Here is a 23,709-nt window from a genome sequence, read left to right as displayed (position 1 = left end):
ATCAGGATGATGGAAAATACACCCTAATTCACATTTAATTACCCCTGACATTTCTAAAGGTTTGCATAAAGTTTGCTTGGCAGTCAGATGGAAACATAGCTACTATATATAGAATAGAATTTATTTATTGTCATTGTACTGGTGTATACAACCAAATTCATGTGCGGTCCCTGGGTGGATCTCTTATCAAAAAAGAAAAATATACAATTAACTTTAAACATAAAGGAGTATACAAATATCAATAAAAGGGAGTGAGAAGAATATAGAACTGTACATAACAAAAAAGCACTCCTTGTATGTATATATGTATATATATATATATATATATATATGTATATGTGTGTATACATATATGTATATGTGTGTGTGTGTGTGTATTTGTGTGTGTGTGTGTGTGTGTGTGTGTGTGTATATATATGTGTGTGTGTATATATATATGTGTTTATGTATATATACGTGTATATATGTATGTATATATGAGAGACAGAGATAAAAGAGAAGAGACAGAAAAAGACCTGGAACTGTTAAAGTAGTTACAATCAAAATAGATGTGACACTGAAAGGGGCCGCTCGTAGTGATGAACCCACAGAGAACTATCACACAAATCTTTAGCTCCGCTCAATTTACAGCGAGTTTCAGCACATTGTTTACCTCTCTGGCTGTAAATGTACTTCACTCTCACCACTCACTAGCATTGTTTTTAGCAGCAGCATTGCAGCTGTTTTCAGAGAAAAAGCTCTAAAGACTTACTGTGCGCTACCTGCTCAGCACCAAACGGCAGACAGGCAAAATTAGCGACTATCTGGTGCACGTAGTGGAGCATTTAACAGCTAAAGATCCAGATATTTCTCTCAGGAATTGGCAGTGGCCAAAAACAGAACTAAAAGAAAGTGAATATTGGACTTAAGGTATATTCATCAGATGTCAGAAACACAACACCAACTGAATACTCATGTTGCTCAGTAATTAGTGGATGTTTAAACAAGCAGCTGTTTGCAAACAATTTCTCCCTATAGCCTTTTAAAGGTGATGAAATGTCAGTGTTGTGTTCAGCACTTTTTCTGCTGCCAACAAGTGGCCAAAAAATCAGTTATTGCAGGTTTAATGATATAAAATGCCAATTTCAGTGGACATTATTATGAATTATTATGAAATCCAATCAGTTTCTCCTCTTATTTCCAATATACAGCCTTGAACTCTTCATCCTAGTGATTGTAAACTCGATGTTCTTGGAAATTGCTTTATGCAAAAACCACTGTGGTACACAGTCAAACAGTGAATAAACACAGTTGCAATAAAGGGTCTTTTGCATTTTAAGGCATCTCAATAGAGGTTTAAACAGACTATATGGAGCCGTGTGGCACTATCTACTCATATATGTTTGCTTCCTTTCTCTTACATTAGGTGGTCCATGTAAACATTTGACACTCATTCTTTCTGCATACACCATTGCTGAGCTTGACATCCTCGATGCTATAGGACTGCCTGCTTTAAGCAGTTTAACTCCCTCAACCTCTCCTGCCTCCTACTGTATTCACAGTAAATTGTATGGACATAAATGCATCATTATGCATATGTTCATATTCATCAGTTTTTGTGTGTTACAGGGTCAGTCGGGAGGGGTTCTGAGCTCGGGGACAGCTTGCTGTATGTTTCAGAGCCACACAGCTTAAACGTGTATTATTATTGGTAGTTAAAACCTTGATGCGTGTGTCCTGACTGAAAGGTTTGTCCCGAAACAACTGAGCCTTCAAACAATCAGTAAATAACATGGATTGAACTCATGAAACCATACAAAAATCAATCCTATTCTTTATCTCTTTGTTTATCCACAGTGTCTAGGTAGTGAGGTAACAGTGTTATTTCAGGCATAACTGACAGCATCATCATTTATCTGCCTTCCTGATATGATCTCATGTACTGTAATTGGCAATTCTAACTGTTATACTTATCTTGTAGGTCTTGTTCAGAGTTATGCTGTGAATATTTGTGCTTTTAAGCTTGCGACCCTGATCAAATCACAATCCTAACACATAAGGATCTGAACATTTTCAGGATAATGAAACAAGCAAAATAAACCACAAGAAGACCGTCTATTTGACTGTGTGCAAAAATTTGTGTCTTTGACATGAATGTTCACTGATCTCTGTGACAAATGACAAAGTGACTGAGACAAAGACAAATAAGATTAATGTCTTTTAGCCACTGTATCCAAATCAGCAAAAAAGGTAACAGCTTAGCCTGTCACCAGTTTCTAATCCATCAGAACAAACAAGGATAAATTTCAGAATAAACGTTTAAGGGATTAAACCAGTTCTGTTCCAACAGCGGCACCTTCTTCTTCTTCCATTAGGACAACACATCACCAGCACCGACTCCTCCACATTTCTAACAGTTACTGTATAATGTATACGTTATATGTAAGAAATAAATAACTTATTAGGCAAGGGCTGAGAATGTGTCAGAAATAATTTAATACAATTTTTTGATGTGGGTATATTCTAGTGCCGGAGGTGCCCGGAGGATTTGTCGTAGCTGTTTGAGGGAAAACAAATACTGTCTCTGTGCTTAGAGACCCTGTAGACAAATAGCTGTCAGAGTCCATCCAAAAAGTTGACAGGAAACATGAGTAATATCTGTCTTCCTTGTCACACTGAACAGATGTATCTCTGCACATGAAAAGGGGAGCAGAGCCAACAGAGCGACATCAGAGCACATAAGTGAAACTGGTGGTTACTCTGCTGCTGCTTTATGCAGGTACATATGTTTGTGCCGGCTACCGTAGAGGTGACAGTGTTACAGGAGGTGTTAATCTCAAAAAGGAGACTTGATACAACTCTTGTAATTAAGCCAAAATCATGTCTGAGATGTGCAGTCAAATTCATTTGAATAGCACATTTCGTACACTGTACATTACTCCAAATAAAAATGATGAGAGATAGAAGATAAATAATTAGAAAAAGGATGGACGAAGAGAGTGGTTCCCATCCTGAGGGTCGAGACATCTTGAACACGTCAGGAGTTAAGCTGCATGTCCTAGGCAAACAGTCGGACTTCTGTACTTGTACTTAAGTAGGATTTTGAATGCAGGACTTTTACTTGTAAGGGAGTGTTTTTGCATTGTTGTACTGGTACTTTTACTTAAGAAAAGGATGGGTTTACTTCTTCGACCACTGGGATTAGGAGATATAAAGATATAGAAGATATAAGAAATAAAAGTGCAATTGAGAAAAAATAATCAAAAGAAAAGGAGGTATGCAATATCTCTGGCTCATTTAAAAGTGTTGTTGAACAGAAGGCTGATCATTAATGAGACTGTTTTCAGGGTTCGAGCAGCTAAACTGTCCATCATTCACAACAGACACCTCAGCCCAAGGGACTCTACTGTCCAACACTGGATCCAAACTGAGTGCAAGTGATAACTGAGAAGAGGAGAAACAAGCATTGATATTAAACTGTCAGTCTGTGTTTCCAGAGCAACGGCAAGCGGGGAGGAACTTGAGGAGTTCAATCAGAGACTGGAAAGAGGTCAAAGTTCACCTTCTCCGTGGCTTTGAATTTACCAGTGGGGCCTTTCCATACTTTGTTTCTTCTAATTTAATGGGATGTCAGCCTACAACCAAGCGACAGGATTTTTTCAAGCATCAGACATGTACTATATCGGACTATTACACAGTTTCTCTGATCATGATGAGTGTAGCATCAGAATAGCAAGTGTTTCGTGTGTGCTGCTACACTCAAGAATCATTACGGAGGTTATGATTATGTTTCAAATGCACTTATTGTAGAGCTGGAGGCAGGGAAGGAGGTGTGCATGGAAACCACAGAGCGAAATCATTCTGCCGTATAATTTCAATAAATTTCAATTTTTACCAGTTTTTCAAAAAATATATCGAGAGCTTAAACTAATTAGTATCTTTCAAAGTTTAGAGCAGTTTTCTAAAATAAGTCCTTGATTTCTACAGAAGGGAATGTAAAGGAATCTTAAAATATCTCTGAGTCATATAATTTATGCCATTTTATACATGAGCTCCAAAAAAAAGTTCAACACCAGGCTCCGCCATTAAAAAAAAAATAAGAACAGTGGTTTCATTTGAATTCTGTCAAAAAGCACAGCCCATTATTTTGTCCCAAGCGTGAGCTTGTTATTTCGCTTAAAATAAATTATACTAAATCCGCACTTCCTCTTTGGTGCTGTGACCTAGGAGGATATAATAAAGAGGGATTTAAATTAAGTTCTGTTTGCCCACATTTTTTATGCCACAAACTACTGATCCTCTTGGGTGAAACTTCAGTATTTATAGTGAGCCGGGCCTTTAATAGCTGAAACCAAACGCGGCCGTCTTTTCATGCGGGAGGTCTCTGATGAGGAAATCATACAAAATCTATACACAAAAAATAACCCAGGATCTTCTTACTGCAAAGTCGTATGGTGCTGTTTAACCACAGAAACGCTATTATATGTCATTTAAATGAAATCATTTGCATAATGCGTAGCTGAATTAATAATTGCTAGACTATACACTGCACAGCCAGTATTCTCATAGTAGACTGAAGAAACTGAAGGATTTGTTGTTACAGAGAAGACATTATGAATGAATGATGAGGACAAAGCAGTTAACTCCAATCTAATTTCTTTCCTTCAAAATAAGACGATCAAGACAAGATGGTCAACAGGTTTTGTCCTTATCTCAAACCCTCATATGCAGTACCGGAGTGAGATGGTAATGGCAAAAGTCTGGGAAAGATTAAGGCTCAACCACCTGTGAGGTTCAGTAGTGAGGTTCGGATCAAACTGAAAACAGACGTTGATCCAAAAAATATAAATATAATACAACAAAATACTATACTGCATCTGTGTACTAGATACAGTATAGTGCAGTACAGTATCAACTATCTATCAACTATCTATCAATCAATATATATATATATAAATTGACCATTTGGGGCCTCCACACACTAATGGTTGATCTTAAGGTATACTCTCATGGTCGCTTGTTGAGCGCTTGTTGTCGATAACCGCCATCTTGTTGACCAGTACTTTCCACTCCAAGATGCCAAGATCACTGCTTCACTGCGCAAAGGTAAGTTTTCATTAGCTGCTGTGCGGACGTGAAGAAGACATTTGCTTAATGTCTACTTGTTCTGGCGGTTTTCTTTTTTTTTTTTTTTTAATGCTAGTGCAATTTAACTGATATCAACTGTGAATTAATTTCTTGAAGTGGCTGACATTAACATTATATTTCTTCTGGTTAATGTTTGCCCTTACAATGCTTTCATTCTGTTTCATTATATAGTGGTGAATTATGGATACTCATGTTTGAGTGTTATGAAGATTAGTGGCTAAATTGGTATTGTGCATATTTTAAATATTATTTCCCCCTTGCTTGTTGCTGGTGTTCTGGAGGCTCTTTTCACACCAGGTCTGTTGTTGAAAATAATATTGCACTATATATTGGCTTTAGGGGCATAGTCATAACAGCACGCAGCTCATTCACAATATCCTTGTTATATTGGCTTCATGGGGAGCTCAGTATGGCTTTTGTCACATTTTCTCCACACATTTCATATTCAGCTGAGCAACAGAGAAATATTTCAACTCAAAGCAATGGGATTATGTGACAACTTGCTTTACTATTCTTTGTATCGACATATCAGTTAAATCTTAACTGCTGAGCTCCTGTTTCACTGTGTCTTTGGTTCTACACCCAGCCACATTATTGGCTTATATACTGATGGTCATTTGCTGCTTATCAGTGCTACTTAACATGTCATAAGATCTGCATAAAGCATTGCACTTTTGTCAGTTTTATATGCTTAATAATGATCACCTGCAGAGATCAATTATCAATAGCCTGCTGCTGCAAATCATGTGGATTGCGGTGTTTAGATTTGTCCGTCTCAATTTACCCAAAGGTATATTCAATGAAGTTTTGGGGGAAATAAGCCTATTATTGTCACTCCTGATCTCATAGTTATTGTCAAACTTGGTGTATACTTCTGGTGGTTGACAACAACGTAGACGCTAAATATTAAATCTACAGATAATTTGTATTTACATTATGAATCTGTTCTACGTGAGATCGCCACCTGAGCTCTAATTTCATGACTCCAACTCCAATACATTTTTGCAATCTAATTATAATTTAATCAAGTAATTGTTTATTTAGTCTATGAAATGTCCAAAAATAGTGAAAAATATGCATCCCAGTTTTTCCCATCACAGAGTCCAAGCTGACATGTTCAAATGTCTTCTTTTTTTAGACCAACAGTCCAAAACCAAAGTTAATCAGTTTACCACGGTAAAACAGAGAAAAGCAGGAAATCCTAATATTTGAGAGGCTTAAAACAGCATGTTGTTCTCACACTTTTGTATTAAAAATGATTTAAACCATTAATCGATCATCTAACGAGCTGCTGATCATTTTTCTGAAGATTGTTATATCAATTAATCGACTAATTGTTGCAACTTTAGCCCCCCATAGGGGTTGCTGAGGCAATCCGACAGGTTGCAAGATGATTAATAAGATTGAATCTCAGAAATAAGTAACATTTCTACCACACAAATTGTGATTTTTTTTGTGACTTTTTTTGTGACTTGTTTTGTCTATTATATATTTGCTAATAGTGGTTGTTTCTAAAAACTGTTCAAATAAATCAGTCTAAAAAGGGAGTATTACTTTTTGGTTGAACTGCTCTCAAGTACAGCTCCATTCTGGTTCCAAATGTGAATACTTGCTTGTCTTCTTAGTCTTCTGTGATAATAAACTCAATGTCTTTGGGTTTTGGACTTTAGGTTGGACAAAACAAGACATTTGAAGGCATCACCTTGAAATCCAGAAAACTGTAATGAACATTTTCAGAATTTTACGAGTTTTCATTTCAAATGATTAATCGATAAACTGAGAAATAAAGTTGATTAATTAAATATAAAATTAATTGATAATGAAAATAAACATTATTTGAGGTCGTACTTGCAACTCATACACATGTCACAAGTGTCACAAGCTTTAACTAAATTAAAATTATTCAATAATATAACTTTAATATCATACAGCAAATTAGCCCAAATCATATGTCAGTCTTGCTCTATCCTGTTTCTTTGTAGCAGTTAGGTATGGTTCACAATGGCAATGATTCTCAAACACTCACAATGGCTGATTTAAATGGGCGCCTTAATATGGACATTAATATCTACTTCAGATGGATCTTAATGCAGTGTCAGTGCCACAGAAGATCCGGCCTGAGCAACAAGGGCATTGGATAAACAAAACCTAATGGGGTTTTAATAGATAAATATTGGCAGGATGTATCTCAGGCTCCTCAATAACAGCAGGATGTGGAAAACCAGACAATGGTTTTTAAATGGTGATGGATTGAAGCAATTGGTTTATATGCACAGTTGAGTAGAGCATTGGTTAATGGCATACAGGACGGAGGGGGACACAGACTGAATGGACAAAAGATGGCAGCATGAAGAAGCAGTTTGACGCGCTGAACCTGGGCAGGATGATCAGCAGAGGTGGATGAGGGCTGGGTAAAAGTAGAAGTCAGAGCTTATTAGGAAAGCTCCAAGGGACCCTGACAACGTGGTAACAAACTTCTCGGTTGCTGGGGGACTTTGATGCAAGCCAGCCGCAGCAGGTGTCTGATTTGAAGCGAGGTGTTGAGGTCTGACACGTCTTGTTGCTGTCTGTCTGTCACCTTAGCGTTTTGCCATTACTCCTTTGCTTTAATGATGTTTCTTTGTTGGCCAGATTTGGACGTGGCTCTGTCAGGTTGAGAAGGTCACTGCTTTAACGCTACAAGAATCATCTCATGGTGTGTTGATTGGCCAAAAACCCCAGAAAACACAGTTTATTCAGAGGCTTTTGGAGTCCCAGCACCTACAAAAGAAACTAAAAGCTTATCAGTTGAGTTGAAAAACACTACTGAATATATCAAAAACATTAAGATTTATAGTTTTTCTCTAACCTCTGATCAGTTGGTAAAGAAGTTGAAACTTTTTAAATTTTTCTCCCTTTACTGTCTGCAGCACATGTAGCAGAGTACGCATCACAGCTGAGCAGACGGCGGTGCGGAGTAAAAAGGTGCCTTTATGTTGCTAACGAGTTTGAAAAAAAGCCCCTTTCATGACTAGCATATCCACGGCATAGGACCTGGTTCGTGTGCAAGTACATCATAATGTAAGTAATGTTCAGCTCAGTCCTGCTCTCTGCTGGATTTGGGAAAGTTTACGTTTTCACTGGTGATGTTTAAAACTGAGACATGCTATTTGAGAATACCAACAAAACAGAATAAATCTAACTTCTGTTTTGGCCAAGCACGAAAGCTTAGCATCCGAATAGGGTTATGTTATCGATAAAAAAAATAAATATTATTTATATATACATATATACTTATCATACCACTAATTCTGATTGTATGTTTGTTTGTTTCCATGACGTTTATGAGGATAAACGCTGATGAGGATGCTGACTTTTTTGCCGGGGACATGCAGTTTTAGCACAATACCATGCATGTAGTCATATTTGGGCTTGTCATTTAAAAATTTGTCAGACACTTTTTAAAAAAAAAAAAAAATAGAAATGTGTTGAAGAAAACAGGAAAAAAGATAGATGATTAATGTGTGCCGATGCCCCCAGAAATTAGGAAAACAAAGGAGCCAAAAAATAAAATTAGCACTTCAAAGATAAATAAAAGAGTAAAATAAATCAAGTTTTAATTTATTTTATCAAATCATTAGAAGTAAAGCAAAACAAATAAAATGATTATCTCTACTTCTAACCAGCTTTTTGCACTCCATTTTAATTTTATTAACATTACACTAACATTATTTACTGATTTATTGAGTTAAATTTTAGACTTTTCGGATAACTTTTTACCAGCTTCCAAGTGTGTAGTGGCTCGGCTTTAAAGCTTAATCAAATAAATGAGTTTTTCTTTTTCCAAAGAGCAATTGACGCAGAGGGATTTAAACACACTGGAAAAGATAAAACTTTATTTTTCCCTGTCGTGACAATACAAAGTCAACAAGTGCAATAACAATCCAACTGAAAACGGTACTGAATATTCTCTCTAGTAGTAAATACATAGACAGAACTTGGTACACATTATCATCACCACCACCACACCCAAAATGTGAGGTATCAGCCACTACAAAGCTTCTGTGTACAGGTGGTTATTCAACTGTAAGGCAACTGTTACCATGACAACCTGGAGATACTGAAACAGATGTGTGCTCCCGTCTTCCCATCCTTTTCTTTTTTTTTTGTTTTTTTTTGTGTGTTTTTTTTTTAATTTGGTAAGAGGGTTGAGCTGATATGATTTACAGTACCACATCACATCAGGCCAGAGTCAAGACTGTTTTCAACAAAACAAAAAAACATCACAAAACTAAGTTGTAACATTTTAAGAAACGGGGGAAAGATTCCTCGTATGTCTCTAGAGGGAATCATTTTTGACCCTGCTACTGCTTGTCAGAAGCAAAATTAAGCTTTTTGTTTTTCCCTGGGTGTAATTATTACTTTATTGGCGATAAGAACAGACCTCGTTTGCCTTATTACTGGTCAGGACACATAACTGAGAACCCTGAAAAGAGACGTGTTCGTTAACATATTAGATTTTTCCCACTTATCCAGCATTGGGACTAATTAAATCCCCTTTGTGCTTCTGCACCTGTTAAAAACTTCTCTTCCCTGTATTCCGCTGCTGTTCGCACTCTGGGAATAGGGAGGCAGCTACAGAGAGAGAGCAAAACAGCATCATTTATAACCACTGCTGATTTCTGGGCCAATTATTTCACTTGGACGCATCCTGTTTCTCTGCCCCTGAAAGCGATGGCATGAGCCTGCTGGGGCGCACATGCAATTAAACTTGAGCCATTGAAATGGGAATTAACTTGCTCTAACAACTCAGCAAATATGAACATTATTGCTGATAACGCCCAGCAGGCCCAGCTCACAGCACTTCACCAGAGGTTCGTCCACTTAAACTTCATGAAACAGAGAGGATGAATGCGATGATAAGACCCAGTGATTAAATAGTTAGTTTTTGATGAGAAAGTTGCAATGTGTGCATAGACCAGAGATTTTGTGCACGTACAGGCTCAGCAACTGCCAGGTTATCAGTTACAGATGTAAGATTGGGACAGGCTCTCCTCTCGTACTGTACCTACCTTCTGTCCACCTGGTCTTCACAGTCTGTCACTCATATACAGTCTGGCATCAACAGCTGCTTTGTTTTGCTGTCCTTAGACAGAAATGACAGCATTGTATGATTACAGAGAATTTACCTCAGCAGTTCATTCAGATTTGAGTATTAAGTGTAAGATTTTCATTTCGATGTGATGATCGTGCAGCTGAAATCGTCAATTTATGTATTAGTTATGCGACAGAAAATTATTCTGGAACCGTTTTTGATAAACAATTTATCGTTTGAATTATTTTTCAAGCAAAAATGTAAAACGGTTCCGTAGTTCCAGCTTCTCAGATGTGAATATGTGCTGCTTTTTGGATATTGTACTGTTTGTCAGACAAAGAATAATCTGAAGACATTTGAAGAAATTGTCATGGGCAATTTTTACTGTCTTCTGACACTTATCAGACCAAACGATTATTTAGAAAATATTTGGCAGATTAATCAATACTGAAATTAATCCTTAGTTGCAGCTCTAGAGGAATTTATTTTGATAATTGATTAACCATTTCAGTAATTTGTCCTTTGCTGGTTCCAAAAGTGAGGATTTAGTGCTTTTCTTTGTCATATACGATAGTGAACTGAAAATCCTTCGTTTTTGGACTTTTGAATACCTGACCTCGAGCTGTCAGAAATCATAACAGGCTGTTTTCACTATTTTCTGACATTTTATAGATCAAAAGATTCATTGATCAACTGAGAAAATAATTGGCTGATTGATTGGCTGAGTTCATTATCCAGAAATATCATATATCCATTTCATTGACTTCATCTACACTTTAATTATAAACCAATCTGAAACGTCTGTGATACACATCAGTGATTACCCAGTGCTCATTCGGCTGGCCTCTATGACTTTTACATACCATGTCATTCTATGGATTTAGCTACTGTACATTATTGCTGACAGTGAAGGGGACTTTAATGGATTTTCTATTACGGCTAATCGCTTACAATTGTCTGTTACCAATGTGGGATATGGAGTGCTCCTTATAAAGGAGTCTAATGGATATTTATTTCCATCATATTGCTAATGGGGCTGTTTTTCAGGCAGCTCCGGTAATGAGGAAGGGCAAACAAGTCACTGGATGAGTTTACCATGGCATCTGTAACATACTACCCTTATAATGTATTTTATGGTCTCAAATGGGGTTGTAGGCTCAGAGCCAAGGGTGAAGGTAATGTTTAACTTAGCATAAAGCGCTTTGCTGTTCTGACGGCATCCCTGATCCTCATGAATGTTTCGGGTGAAATAACTTATTAAGACTCACGATCCCTTTCTTCACCGTCGGTAAACCAAAGAGAAATCTTGATGACCTAATGTAAAACCTTTAGATCTACAGCAGTTTAACTGTATGGCGTTATGTCCTTGTCAGACACATCACAATATAGAGAAATCGTTTGTTTTGCAGAAAGGAGACCAAAAACATTTCATACAAGATATTGTTTTTCAACATGGCTGCAGAGACATTTTGTGTCTGGCTTCAGTAAGTGACAAAAACATTCTACTCTAAGTGAGATGCTCAGCATCGACCTAAGCTGTTACATTTTCCGAATGTTAACCACTCATATATTTCTCTGACTAGTTCACATAAATAAATCACCATATAGATAACCCACAACTGTGTCTAACTGCTACTGAACACAAACTGACACAGCAGTGTAATAAACATTCTATATCTAGAAAGATGACCTTTTTTTTTTTTTTTTAAATTTTTTGTTTTTCGAAAAACCGGCAAGCCTCCTCGCTTGCGAGTACAGTTTGTCCAGTTGAGCTCGGATTGGTTTGTGATACTTCAGGCCTTGGCAGCCATTTCAGGGGATCACTGAACACCTTTGAGCAGCTAAAGGTGTCTGTCACTCCTCTGCAGTGGCAGCAGCAGTACTGTCCTCCGTGTCTCCTTTCCACCTTTGTTCAGCTGGGTTCCTAAATGCCATATAAGCCTGCTCCTGTCAGTCCATGGGTGTTTTGTGCTCATTAGACAGGGGCAGTAGTCACTTCTAACTTCTAACAGTATGGCTAGCCCACAAGTAGTCTTTGTATCTGTGGTCCAGAGAGAGGGCATTTGCGGGGCGTCTCCTCTGTACCACGTAAGGGAACAAGGTGTTTGCTACTCTTTAGTTTGTCCACTCGCAGCATCATTCTGCCCAAAAAAAAAAGAAAAACAAGAAATTGAGAATCAAGATACATTCATGACCTTGGAAATAGCAGTTTGACAAAAATGTTTTTATAACAGTGTCTACTTTCTTCCTCTCTCAGAAGCTTTTACCAACTCTTTATTTCATAGCAATAGTGGGGAGATGACAGGAAAACGAGAAAGACAAAGAGATGTAACAAATGCCCCTGCCCCGATTCCAACCAGGGACGAGCCAGGGGTTTGCCATGGTCATATATAGGGGTGGATATCCTTAATCCTTCTCTGTTAAGGGATGGTCTGCATTGGATGTTGTGACCGGGTTTGGTCTGGTTTCTGGTTTTTACTACATTGGTGATATAGCAAGGTTCCTGGACTGAGAAACTAAATGAATACCAGAAAAACAGACAGCTTAAGGGGTCAGATGCATAAATGATGCATACGCGCAAACACTATGCATCAAGCATTTTCCACACAAAACTAGTATTTATTCAAAAAAAAGAAAAAAAAGAATTTGCACTGAGAATATGCACACCTCGTGCCGACTGCGGGCCATGTGAAAATGTTTTTTGGTGAGAGATGAAATCTGTTTACATTAATTTATGGTTAACTCATCGTGGGAATGAGGCTTGAGATCCATCAAACGGAGCCATCTGTATGCAACGTTTTATAATTCTGACAAAAACAATTTATCTGTATACTTCTGTTTTTTCAGGCAGGTAATTTTGGTTGTGAATTTACTGAAAGTTTTATGCATGTGGCCTCAGCTGTCTGTGAACACAAGACCAAAGCAGGTGCCTGCATCGACTGGGGGGGAGGGAGGGGTCAAGGTCGAAGAGTCAGTGGACATCTGGTGAAAGACTGCGGAGGCCATTCACATTCAAAGCCTGAGACCATCTTTGTGGGTTACGATCCTTTATCCAGTCCAAACAGCCATTGTTAAGCCCAGAGTGCATATGTCTGCATCATCAAATTCCACCAGAAGTCAACACGGAAATGGCTTTCAGTTGCATGGCTGAAACTGTCTCGGGTCACGAGGTGTGTGCTTTGTGTTCCATGGGCCACATTGATCTTTATATCACAACATGCCGGCTTTAAAATCAGCTCGAAATCAGGCCAGAAAAAACAGACGAATAAAATGGGGCAGCTTTGCTTTCATAAAGCTATCGGGTTTACAGAAATATTTTACAAGTCTGTATTTCTAGTAAAGACTCTGAGCCCACCCCACCTCTATGAACCACATCCACAGCATTAATTTCTGCTGCCCAAAATAATATAACTACATTGTTAATGTGAACATAAAAGTTTCCACCTGCTCACTTTATTGATATTTGTTATCAGCAGGTTGATGTGACATTGATGATTGTGCTCAATGTGCTTTTAGGTCCTGAAGGTTATTTTATTTTACTCCAGAGAAAATTACTAAAATGCAACATAAATGTCTGACAACAGATCTAATAATATTATAAGAAGATCACAAACACCGCCCCAAAATAAACATAAAAAGCTGCAGCAACCGCTTTTGCTCGTGGCAATGCCAAAAGTCATTCAACAACTTGCAGAGAGCTAAACCTATTCCCCTGCTCTTCCCCTTTAGCCTGCAGCAGAACTTGATGCCTGACTGCCTTTGTAGCATCTATGATGATAATTAACTCACACCACATGGAGTGTTGCTTTAATTGGACAGAGTCTTGGCATGCTGCTCTGCGGACAGACTGGTCAGGAATAATTTCATAATGTACAATTCTATTATTACCACAGAAAGCAAAGCAATGAGTTCAGGGGTGGATGTGAATATGCAGGAGACAGAGCTAGGCTTTGATCACACTCTGACAGAAAAAAGAGGCGAGAAAAGGTGTGAAATGCCTTTTCACCTTCCTGAGTAGAGCAAAGTGTGGCTGGGTGTCATTTCCCAGGCAGACCAACCGGCAGGTGTTTGAGTGCTGGCGTGAGGGATGCTTACCTGTGACCAAAGTGATGTAACAGACAAGTCATGGAGACTGCATTTACTTGGCTGGGTGATAACGCTGAATCACTGAGGCCTGACTGTAAGAGGCAGTGTTATGGTTGCTGGTGAATGCTGAATGTGGTGAAAGATACCACCTCACGCTGAGCGCACTATCCATGGCTAAGCTCAGCTGGCCCAGTGAGTCAGTGCTTCTCAACCCTTTCAAGTCACAACCCCACCACATATACAGGCGATCTAACGTAAAAAACAATTCCCCAGTCTAAATGATGTTTTCTTTCATGTTAATTTATTTTTTTCTTAATAGCTGTTGACTTACCAGTCTAGAAGAAATGGTACGAGTTCAGCATCAAACTTTCCTTTACTCGCCAAGCGCTGTCTCCAGCGATGGAAAGCAACGCCAATATTAACTCTTGTTTTGCTTTTATTTCTGCCACTTCTTTAATTTTCCACCAAATGTGGTTTCTAGCCCTCTGGGCAGCACTACTTCTTCATCCTCACATATTGGACTGAGGGCAGACTAGATGCTACAGTGACTCACTGTGACACTGAACAGACCAGGGCAAGCTGGTTAGCATGCTAACTTCAGAAGATAACTCTGCAACACAATGCATAGACATCTTTGACATAACGTCAGAACTGTTATTTCTTCACATTCTGTTGATAATTTTAGTTAATTTTTGAATGTTTTAAACTAAAATACTTATATATAGGCCCTTTTAAACCAACGCTGTGTCATGTATTTTTAATTATGCTGCCAAACATGCCAGCAAAGGAGCAGTTTATTTTTTTATCTTGATTACAGTTATTTTTGCAGTAAAGCCAGAGTCAGTGACAGCGGCAGAGGAAATATTTCTTACAGTTCTGAGAAAGAGTGTGTCAGAGTGGTCCCACTACACAAAGAATTATAAATTAAGTGATAATATAGGAGATTCTCACTGCCAGCTCTTTTTAAATTTTCTTTCTGGTGTCAAGATATTCAGAAGATGCTGCGTATCCCCAGTGCTACTAATTGCAAAAGGAGGGACGGCACAAACCAGGATTCCAGCCAAATCTTTAATGTCCTAATAGCCACAATGGGACATCCAACCAGGGTTTTAATGCTACTGAGTGCTTTATGGCAATAGAGCAGGAGTTTCCGGGAAAAGCTGAGTTTATTGCCATTTAAGGGTTACATAAGAGCCTTGCTAAGATTTGTGATGCCAAAATTTTTTTGTTCTTTCTGTTGCAATGAGATAAGCTGAGTGCAGTGGTTCCCAATAGATTTTGTCTGACATGTCTTTTGTCCACCATTACCCTATCAGGTCAGCCCCAGTGCCCCTTCATTAACACCACCCGTAATGTTCCCAATGTGCTAATGGAATAAAGGAATAGTTCGACACTGCTTATTCATACAGAGAATTACACGAAAAGCTCAGTACCACTCTCAAGTCTGCACAAATCAGGTGATTCAGGCTGGTTAGAGGTGTGACAATTAATATACTAAAGATTAGCCTCTCACCAGTTTATATTCCCACTTTTGTATGTTTACTTTCCTCCTAAACAGAAATATATCTAGAAATATATTGTTTTTGCCAAATCGAGCTACAGCACAATCTTTCAACTGCAGTAGTGCCCCTTAGGGTACAATTACCTCTGATTGGGAATTACCTGCTTTGTACCAGGTCTGTATTTACGGTTCTGTGTAGCATTGACTGTAGGGATTAGGCAAACCCCGGCCAGTACCCATGCCATTTACTATTACAGAAAAAATATTAAATCTGATATCTGGCTCAGCAGGCCCTTTCTTTTCTCTCGCCTGCATTGCACAACATTTGGTAAGAAATGACACCTGTCAAGTGTCTTTTAATTGTGCAAAATGAAGTGAATGCATGAATACGGGATTTTAATAAAGGGTATCCACGGAGCGGAAGAAATAACCGCTTCGAAGCCCACCCACACTGAACCCCCAGTAGATCTGCAGTAGTACATAACACCCCGCTTACATAGTGATTTTGGTAAACAGTTTTCCCACACGCTGAAAGCCAAGAAATAGATCTGTGCATTTGGAGAAATGATACTTTGACTTGCTTGTCAGGATTGCTCGTCTGCACTAGTAACCATTTATGTTGGGTTCCTGAGTTGCTCTGCAACTGGGTTGTTTTTAGATCCTGCTAAACCAGTTGTGGGACTTGGCCCCATCTCTGTTTGTTTACATTTGGCCAACAGATGTTCAACTAAGTGGACCCAGTTTTTTGAACCATTACCCTGCATCCTCTCTGGGGATAAAGATCTGTACCCCTGCAAATAAACCACGGGCCATCTGATGACGCACTGTGTGGGCAACGTCAACTGTGGTGTACATGCAGTATCACCCTATGTGGTTACTTAACATATTTTTTAAAAAGTGTAAGCACTATCTGGATTTTGAGAAGTGCTTCACTGTGTGAAACGGCAAACAGGCTATTCTGATCTTGCCCTAGAAACTGCTTGTGACTGAATTTAGCTCCTAGCATCTGTCACTTTTTTCCCGATGTGAATGATTATCCAAGAATAGTTCTAGTTCTTTGTAAATGCTGTCCTGTCTATTAAAAAGTTTAATTTATTTATAGTAGAAGTTGTTGCACATGGTTATTCCACACCACCATCCATCCTGAAACAGTTTCCGTCACTCATTATCAGCATAAATTACCATGGACTAGCATGAGAACAACAGCATGCTCTCATTTTCATGGCCCACTTTGTCAATGAGCATTTTCCTGAGGTTTCAAACTTCTTTTTTATAGGCATCCTGTAGTTTAAAGCTGGAGAGCTGCCAGTACAGGTCAACCTCGCCAGTCCAGGATTGATGAGTCCTGTCATCCTGAACTGACTTTGTGTCTAATGAGGAGGCTCCATGGATATGTCCAGTCTTAGTTAACCATGTTTCCACCAGCAGAACAGCCCCAGGATCCCTCTGCAGCACACCAGCTCTTCTTATCTATGGCTCCCACTGTCCATACTGCTTCTCAAAGCCATTTGTCAAACCTCTGTCCACATTAAATTATCATGACCCGAGAGAGATGTCTACCTCTAGTAAGAGACTCCTGAGCCCCAGTCAGACAGATAGGGTGCACAGTGTCTGACAGAACTGAAAGACAAATTGACTGCACAAGAATGTAGGTTTGTTCAGACTCTACTCTGTCATTGTGTACCTTTATTATGAAAGTCTGAACAATGTCTACCAAAAGAAGAAAAGTTCCCTGCGGCTGCTGTGTGTTGTAGTTCACGCCTAGCATTGTAAATCATGTCGTATGTTTTAACAACAGTCACATGCAGCCTAACACACCCTGAGACCCCTCTGACTGCTCTCAAAGGTAATAAAAAGATAAACTGAAAGGACAGCAGATGGTGTTTTGCCACAGAAACTCTATGAAAGGTTTCTAATGTGACTCTCGAGTCGCATCATTCAGGTTAAATGAGTTAGGGGCCCCGGGCGAACAGTGAAGCTTTCACATTATTCTCTTCTATTCTTTAATAATGAAATCTCCCTAATGAGCCGGTCAGACTTAAAACCACGAAAATTTCTCTTTTTAAAAAAGAGTTTGATGTTGAGGCAGAGTGCAGCTATTTTGAGATGAAAGACAAATACAGATCAGATGCTTTGCACAAAATTATCCATTAGTGGGCGGAAGGGCTCTTAAAATATTGATAAAGTCTGCATTCCTTAGTCAGAGGGAAACCATATATTGAATGATTGAATTCTTTACCAGTGAGTTGCTATAAGGGACAGAGTTATCAATATCAATCGTTGATAGTAATGATGTGTGTGTTTGCTTCTGTGTGTTCATGCTACACTCTTAATAAGGAACTCAAGTGAACGGGGGGCCTGATGTTTGAGCTTCCTCCCTGTTGGCTAGGGGAAAGTATGCTAGAAATGCTCTAATTTGTCCTTCTAGACACACTGTTTACCTGCCATGTAGCTCTCTATGTAACAAAACACAGAGTAAAAAAAAAAACAAAAAAAAAAACAGGCAAACAAGAAAATGAGAGAAAAAAAGTTTAAAGGAAATGAAGTAAAAGGGACCATTGAATTTGTTTCTAAGCACCTACTCATTCACTGCTTTTCCAAACAACAACAAGAGTCTCTGTGCTGTAATACTGTATGTTTATCAGAGTAGAACAAATCATATTTTGTAATAGTTGATGCAGGGTTATGTAACACATCCCACTGTATAAATGTAGTTTTGGAGGTCTTCAGTTTTTCAAAATTTATGTCTTGGAGCTCTGAAAGAATATTCAACAGATATCAATCAATTTTTGTGCATTTATTGACTGTAAACTGATATCAACACTATACATTTGATGGGTTTGACCGATGGTGGAAAGTAACTAAGTATGTTTACTCAGGTAATGTACTGCAGTAAATTTTTGAGGGACTTCCACTCCACTACATCTCAGAGACAAATATTGTACTTTTTAAACCTCTACATTTAAATGATAACTTAAGTTACTAGTTACTTTGGAGATTGAGATTAATAATGCAAAATGATTCTGAAGTGGGCCATCGTGTCTGACTGCTTTTACCTAAAAAGTATAAAAATATACTTTAAGTATATTTGACCCTAATGCTTTTGTGGTTTAACTTCTGAATGCATGAATTTTACTTGTAACAGAGTGTTTTTACTCTGTGGTAGTGCTACTTTTACTTAATTAAAAGATCTCAGTACTTATTCCACCACTGGTTTTGACACAGTGTTGCCTCATATCTGAAGTATTCAGGCACTCAGTCGCTGTGTTGTTGTAAACTGATTTGGATTACACAGATGTCTTTTGGATGTTAGCATTAGCCATGGTTCTTATTGGTTGCACCGCTAAGTTACCCCATGTCATATTGCACATAAATACCATAAACACGTGAAGCTAAGTGGGGAAAAGCCGTTCAAGTTAGCTTCTTGGTTGTAATTAGAAGAGTAGTATTAGAAGAGTAGAAGGTATTTTGGAATAATGCATGAATACTACCAAGTTGGACTAAAAGGGTGTTTTCTCGTTCTTCCCATTCTGCAGATGTGGCAAGAATGGAAACTTAAGAAATCAGTGTACTGGGAAGTACAAATGAATAAAGAATTAGCTATCTGGCCAGTAAAATAGTTTAAAAAAAAAAAGTTTAATCTAATGGAGTTTGACATTGCTAAGCAAGTTAGTGTAGGACTTGGAGAAGGGCAACAACCAATCGGATAAAGGAGACATACAAGATAATAATAGTAGATAATAGTAGATAATAATAATATTTAAAAGGATTTCTTTACCACTGGTCAATAGTATTTCATGTGTGTGATGGAAATATGGTGACTCAATGGAAGAAGGTTCGGGAGACCCAGATGTCTTAAGCACAAGCATTTATTGAAGCACGATGCATCAAGGAGAAAATAGGTAACACTGTGTAATCCCGTCCAGTTCTGAAGGATTCCTTCACGGTAGATCGTATTTAACCCTATACTACGTCATACTTACTACGTGTCCAAATACGGTTATTCTTCATGGAACCACATCATATCCATACATGTGTGAAGATTCTGTTGGGTACCTTATCCTAAACATTAAACCGTGTTTTACCTAGTTCACGTTGGGTATCTGTCCTACTTAGAGAAGACTTGTGTAACTTAATGACCCAGAAATAATTGCTGTTTGTTATGACTGTTATCTCCTCCACCGGTGGCTCTGTCTCTCTACTATCTCTGAGGGTCTGTGCCACGACCCTGGTTACTATGGCAACTGCCAGTGGGGATTGGGCCAGCTGAATTCTATCAGACAGCTAGAGACGGACAATGAACTATGCTTTTCCTACGTGACCTGTGAGGGACCCGTGGACACACTGCCCAATACTACCTAAAGGCCAAAAGACCTAAAGAAGGAAAAAATTCCTTCACGATGGGTTAATAAACTGATGTAGGCCACACCAGAATTGCAACAGTCTCTTCCAGCTACCCGTCTGTTATGTATAAATTATTATTTGAACACTGCCAACTCTCCCATGGAGACATCTCTGTGAAGATTCCAGCTGTGGTTACCCAGGAGATCTGGGACGCAAATCCTAGTTCACTATTTGCTGATTCTTGCAGCTTTACAGTAGGCATGCGTACCAAACTGCAGGTTGGCAGTCGTCACTTGACAGATGGTGACTCACCATGCGTTGGATGTGTTGTAGGGCAGGAGCGTAGGGCTGTGGCTCTCCCCTCGCAGGCTGTGTCGGGGCTGGTGGTGGCTGGGGACCATGGGCTGGGCTTGAGCCTGGGCTTCACTTTCCTCTGGCATGGACCTGTGCCACTGACTCCGAGCCTTCTTTAGCCAGCGTCCTCCCAGACCCCATTTCTCCAGGTAGACCCGGCACAGCTCGTAGTTTATGGCTGAGTAATAGAGAAAGTCCAGCGCAAGCAGCACCATGACAAAGAAGCCGTAGATCCACACGCCGACCAGGGCTGTATAATTACTGCAGGGGACAGACAGAGAGTATTAGCACAGTGTAATATGGGAAAGAAAATGATAAACACTCCCCACATGCTCTGAGCTGTCATCCAGATACCCTTAAGCTGGGTCTTTAACTCCCAATAGCTATGATGGAGCTGCCAGGTGTGACTGTTTGCTCTTCGTGTGGCAAGACCAAGATGTTCATCAAATCCTCCTTTGATAAAAAACCATAAATATATTAAAAGAAATCTCCATCTGTTCCATTTGCTGCTTTTGTAAATACTTGCTTCTTAAGTTGGACAAAGAAAAGACTTTTTAATCCATCTCATTTTGGCTTCTTCGTAGTGCTTCTGAAAAATCTGTGCTCTTTATTTTTACTGCTCATAATTTTTCACCATGCATTACATGATCGAGCTGGATATATGTGGGGCACATTTGTGCTGTATTTTAGTCCACCCACATCCATAAAGTACAACAAGGTAAATGAGCAGAAATAGCATTAGAAAATAGCTTACTGAGAAGTTTGAGAAGCAGCATTTGCTAAAACAGGGCAACTAAATATTTATGGGTGTGTGGTCTCTGTTTATATGGTGCTGAGGACATTTAGTTGGGGAATATCAGACAAACTGAAAGGGATTCAGTCCTATTTGGATGCTATTCAAAATGAAAAATAAATTGTTTTGACTCTGAGAGATGGAGATGACCCAGGTTATTACTTCAAAATCGATTTAGGGCTGGATCTCAAGGGAAACCCATCTTGTCATTTTGGCACACTTTGGCAATTTTTTTGACTGCAAAATGATGTCCAAGTGCTTCTAGTTCAGTAAATCATAAGAATAAACTTCTGTCTACAAATAATGTGGTCTTGGGGATGTTTATATGAATAAATGTCCTTAAAATGAACATCTGAGCTGCTTGTATGAGCAGTAAGGCAGGTGAATATCACCACTGCACTGAAATTTGAATTTCTTTTTAACTGCATTTACCTTTCCTCACATCTGTGTCAGAGACATTTACCTATAGTTGAGTTTGTACGTCTACTAAGGTTAAATTGAGGGGGCGACAGGCTTTCCATGTAGGACTATACTTGGGTCAACCCCCAGGGTAAGCAAACAGTATGTGCAAAGCCCTTGGAGCGATCCATCATGACAACACTACTAAAATAAATGTTATTCAATATTTAACACAGCTTTTTCAGAGAAGGAAAGGAGATCCAATTGATTATCTGTCAAAGGTTGGTAGCTTTTCTTACTGCTTTTTAACAAATTCATTCGCGGCTGACTCTTCCACTCTGAATCTATTTAATTTCTGCAACCTTTCAGCTACTCTGTAACTATATAGAGGGCCATAGGCTACAATGCATTGACCTGTGAAACCCACCCAGGCCGGTCGCCTTTGGTTTTACTTCAAACCGCAGTAAATCTCAAAGTGTAATGCTATTTACACTGTGCACTGTGAGTAGGGAGCTGAATAACTTGCTTGGCCAGTGGTAAATATCAAACCCACAATCCTATTTTCCATTGAGCCAGGATGAAAGAGTGGCCAAACAGGCCATCTGACACTGAAATTAAATATCATGACTGGCTGCAGGGCAGTGTGAACCACCCCAGACAGAGTCATGCTGGGAGGGCATTAGTACAGAGCGCTGTGGTTTTCTCGCCCGAACCTCTCACTGAGAGCTCCCACAGAACAAGACGCTAATTTTTCTGTGTCCATCACTTTAACCTGCTTATCCTGTAATGAGTATGTGTCCTGCATGAGAATATATTGACAATTTTCGCCACCTGTATTAGTTTACTGTTAATAATACTGGACAAGTGCACTATAATTTATTGTATGAATTAGTCATGGATGCCATAGGGATACTTGAATATCATAGCCATCACTTAACACCTACCTTGGTAGCTATCATGTGGAGGCGTCCCACTCACAACAAAACAACCGCTTTCAGCATCTGCTCCTCTCTGTGTTGGTTTTGAATGATTTGTAGGTGTAGATCAATGTCAACGAACCCTCTGAGCAAAAGCCAAGTGGTGTCAGTGAGTGCGATACTTGTCAAGGGAGTGAACTGTTTGTCTGTCTGCAGACTATAACCAGCTTTTTTTCATCTGATCTGAGGAAATGTCACTTCTTTGAAACTGCTTGTTCCACCATAGCTCCTTGCTTAAAAATCTACTCAAGTTTCAACGATGCACAGCCTACTTTTTTTCTTAATTACCTCCCCCAAGGAGGTTATGTTTTGGTTCAGTTTGTTCGTGTTTCAGCCAGATATCTCAGAAACTATACAACAGATTTCAGTGTAATTTGGTGGAAAGTTCCATCATGGTACATAGAAGACATTATGAGCTTTTGGTATGCATTGTGCCACAGTGTGGGACTTTACATTTGGGTTCATTGCTCCTTAACTGTCAGACAGAGAAGTCTTATTCCTGTATTTTGTACATTTCCATCTTAAAATACATAGTTTTTTTCATCTTACACATTTTATCCCATCCCAGCCAAATTTGGTACATACTATTTTTGGATGTACTCAAGAAAATGAATCAATTCATTTTTGGTTGCAACTAACGATAATTTTAATTTCCGAATAATCATGATAGATTCATTACTGTATTAGCTCAATTAATCAATTAATCATTTGCGGTATAAAACATCAGAAAATAGACAAAAAAATACCCATCACTATTTCCCACAGTCTAAGATCATCAGATGGGTTTTTTAGTCCAACTAACCATCCAAAATCCAAAGATATTTAGTTCATTGCAATGTAAGATGAGGAACAGCAGCAAATTCTCACATTTACGGAGCTGACAACCATTACATTTTTGTAAATTCTTCTTAAAAAACTGAAGACTGAAATGATAAACTGATTATCAAAATAGTTGCCTATTAATTTTGTCTATCAACTAATGATAAATTGGCATTGCAGCTCTAAATTAATTTTTTTTTCACGGGTCATCATGTTTTCCTAAAATGGGTCATGA

General features: G+C 38.8%; 1 protein-coding gene across 2 annotated transcripts in view; it reads right to left on the bottom strand.

The window, feature by feature from the left end:
- Nucleotides 1–9,024: 9,024 nt before the first annotated feature.
- Nucleotides 9,025–23,709, bottom strand: part of shisal1b (shisa like 1b) — a 41,050-nt gene continuing 26,365 nt past the window's right edge. Inside the window, exons 4-5 of one of the 2 annotated variants that reach the window (XM_040132111.1) lie at nucleotides 20,445–20,747; nucleotides 9,025–12,342 (exon numbers count right to left, since the gene is read on the bottom strand). In XM_040132111.1, the coding sequence (XP_039988045.1) occupies nucleotide 12,342; nucleotides 20,445–20,747 (304 nt within the window). In that variant the 3' untranslated portion in view covers nucleotides 9,025–12,341. Of the gene's footprint in view, nucleotides 12,343–20,440; nucleotides 20,748–23,709 lie in introns of those variants that run through there. The other variant, XM_040132110.1, reaches the window with a different exon arrangement.

Source organism: Xiphias gladius, chromosome 8 (genome assembly GCF_016859285.1).
Source record: "Xiphias gladius isolate SHS-SW01 ecotype Sanya breed wild chromosome 8, ASM1685928v1, whole genome shotgun sequence".
NCBI lineage: Eukaryota > Metazoa > Chordata > Actinopteri > Istiophoriformes > Xiphiidae > Xiphias > Xiphias gladius.
The sequence above is the reverse complement of the archived record's forward strand: the minus strand, read 5'-3'. Positions and strand labels throughout refer to the sequence as shown.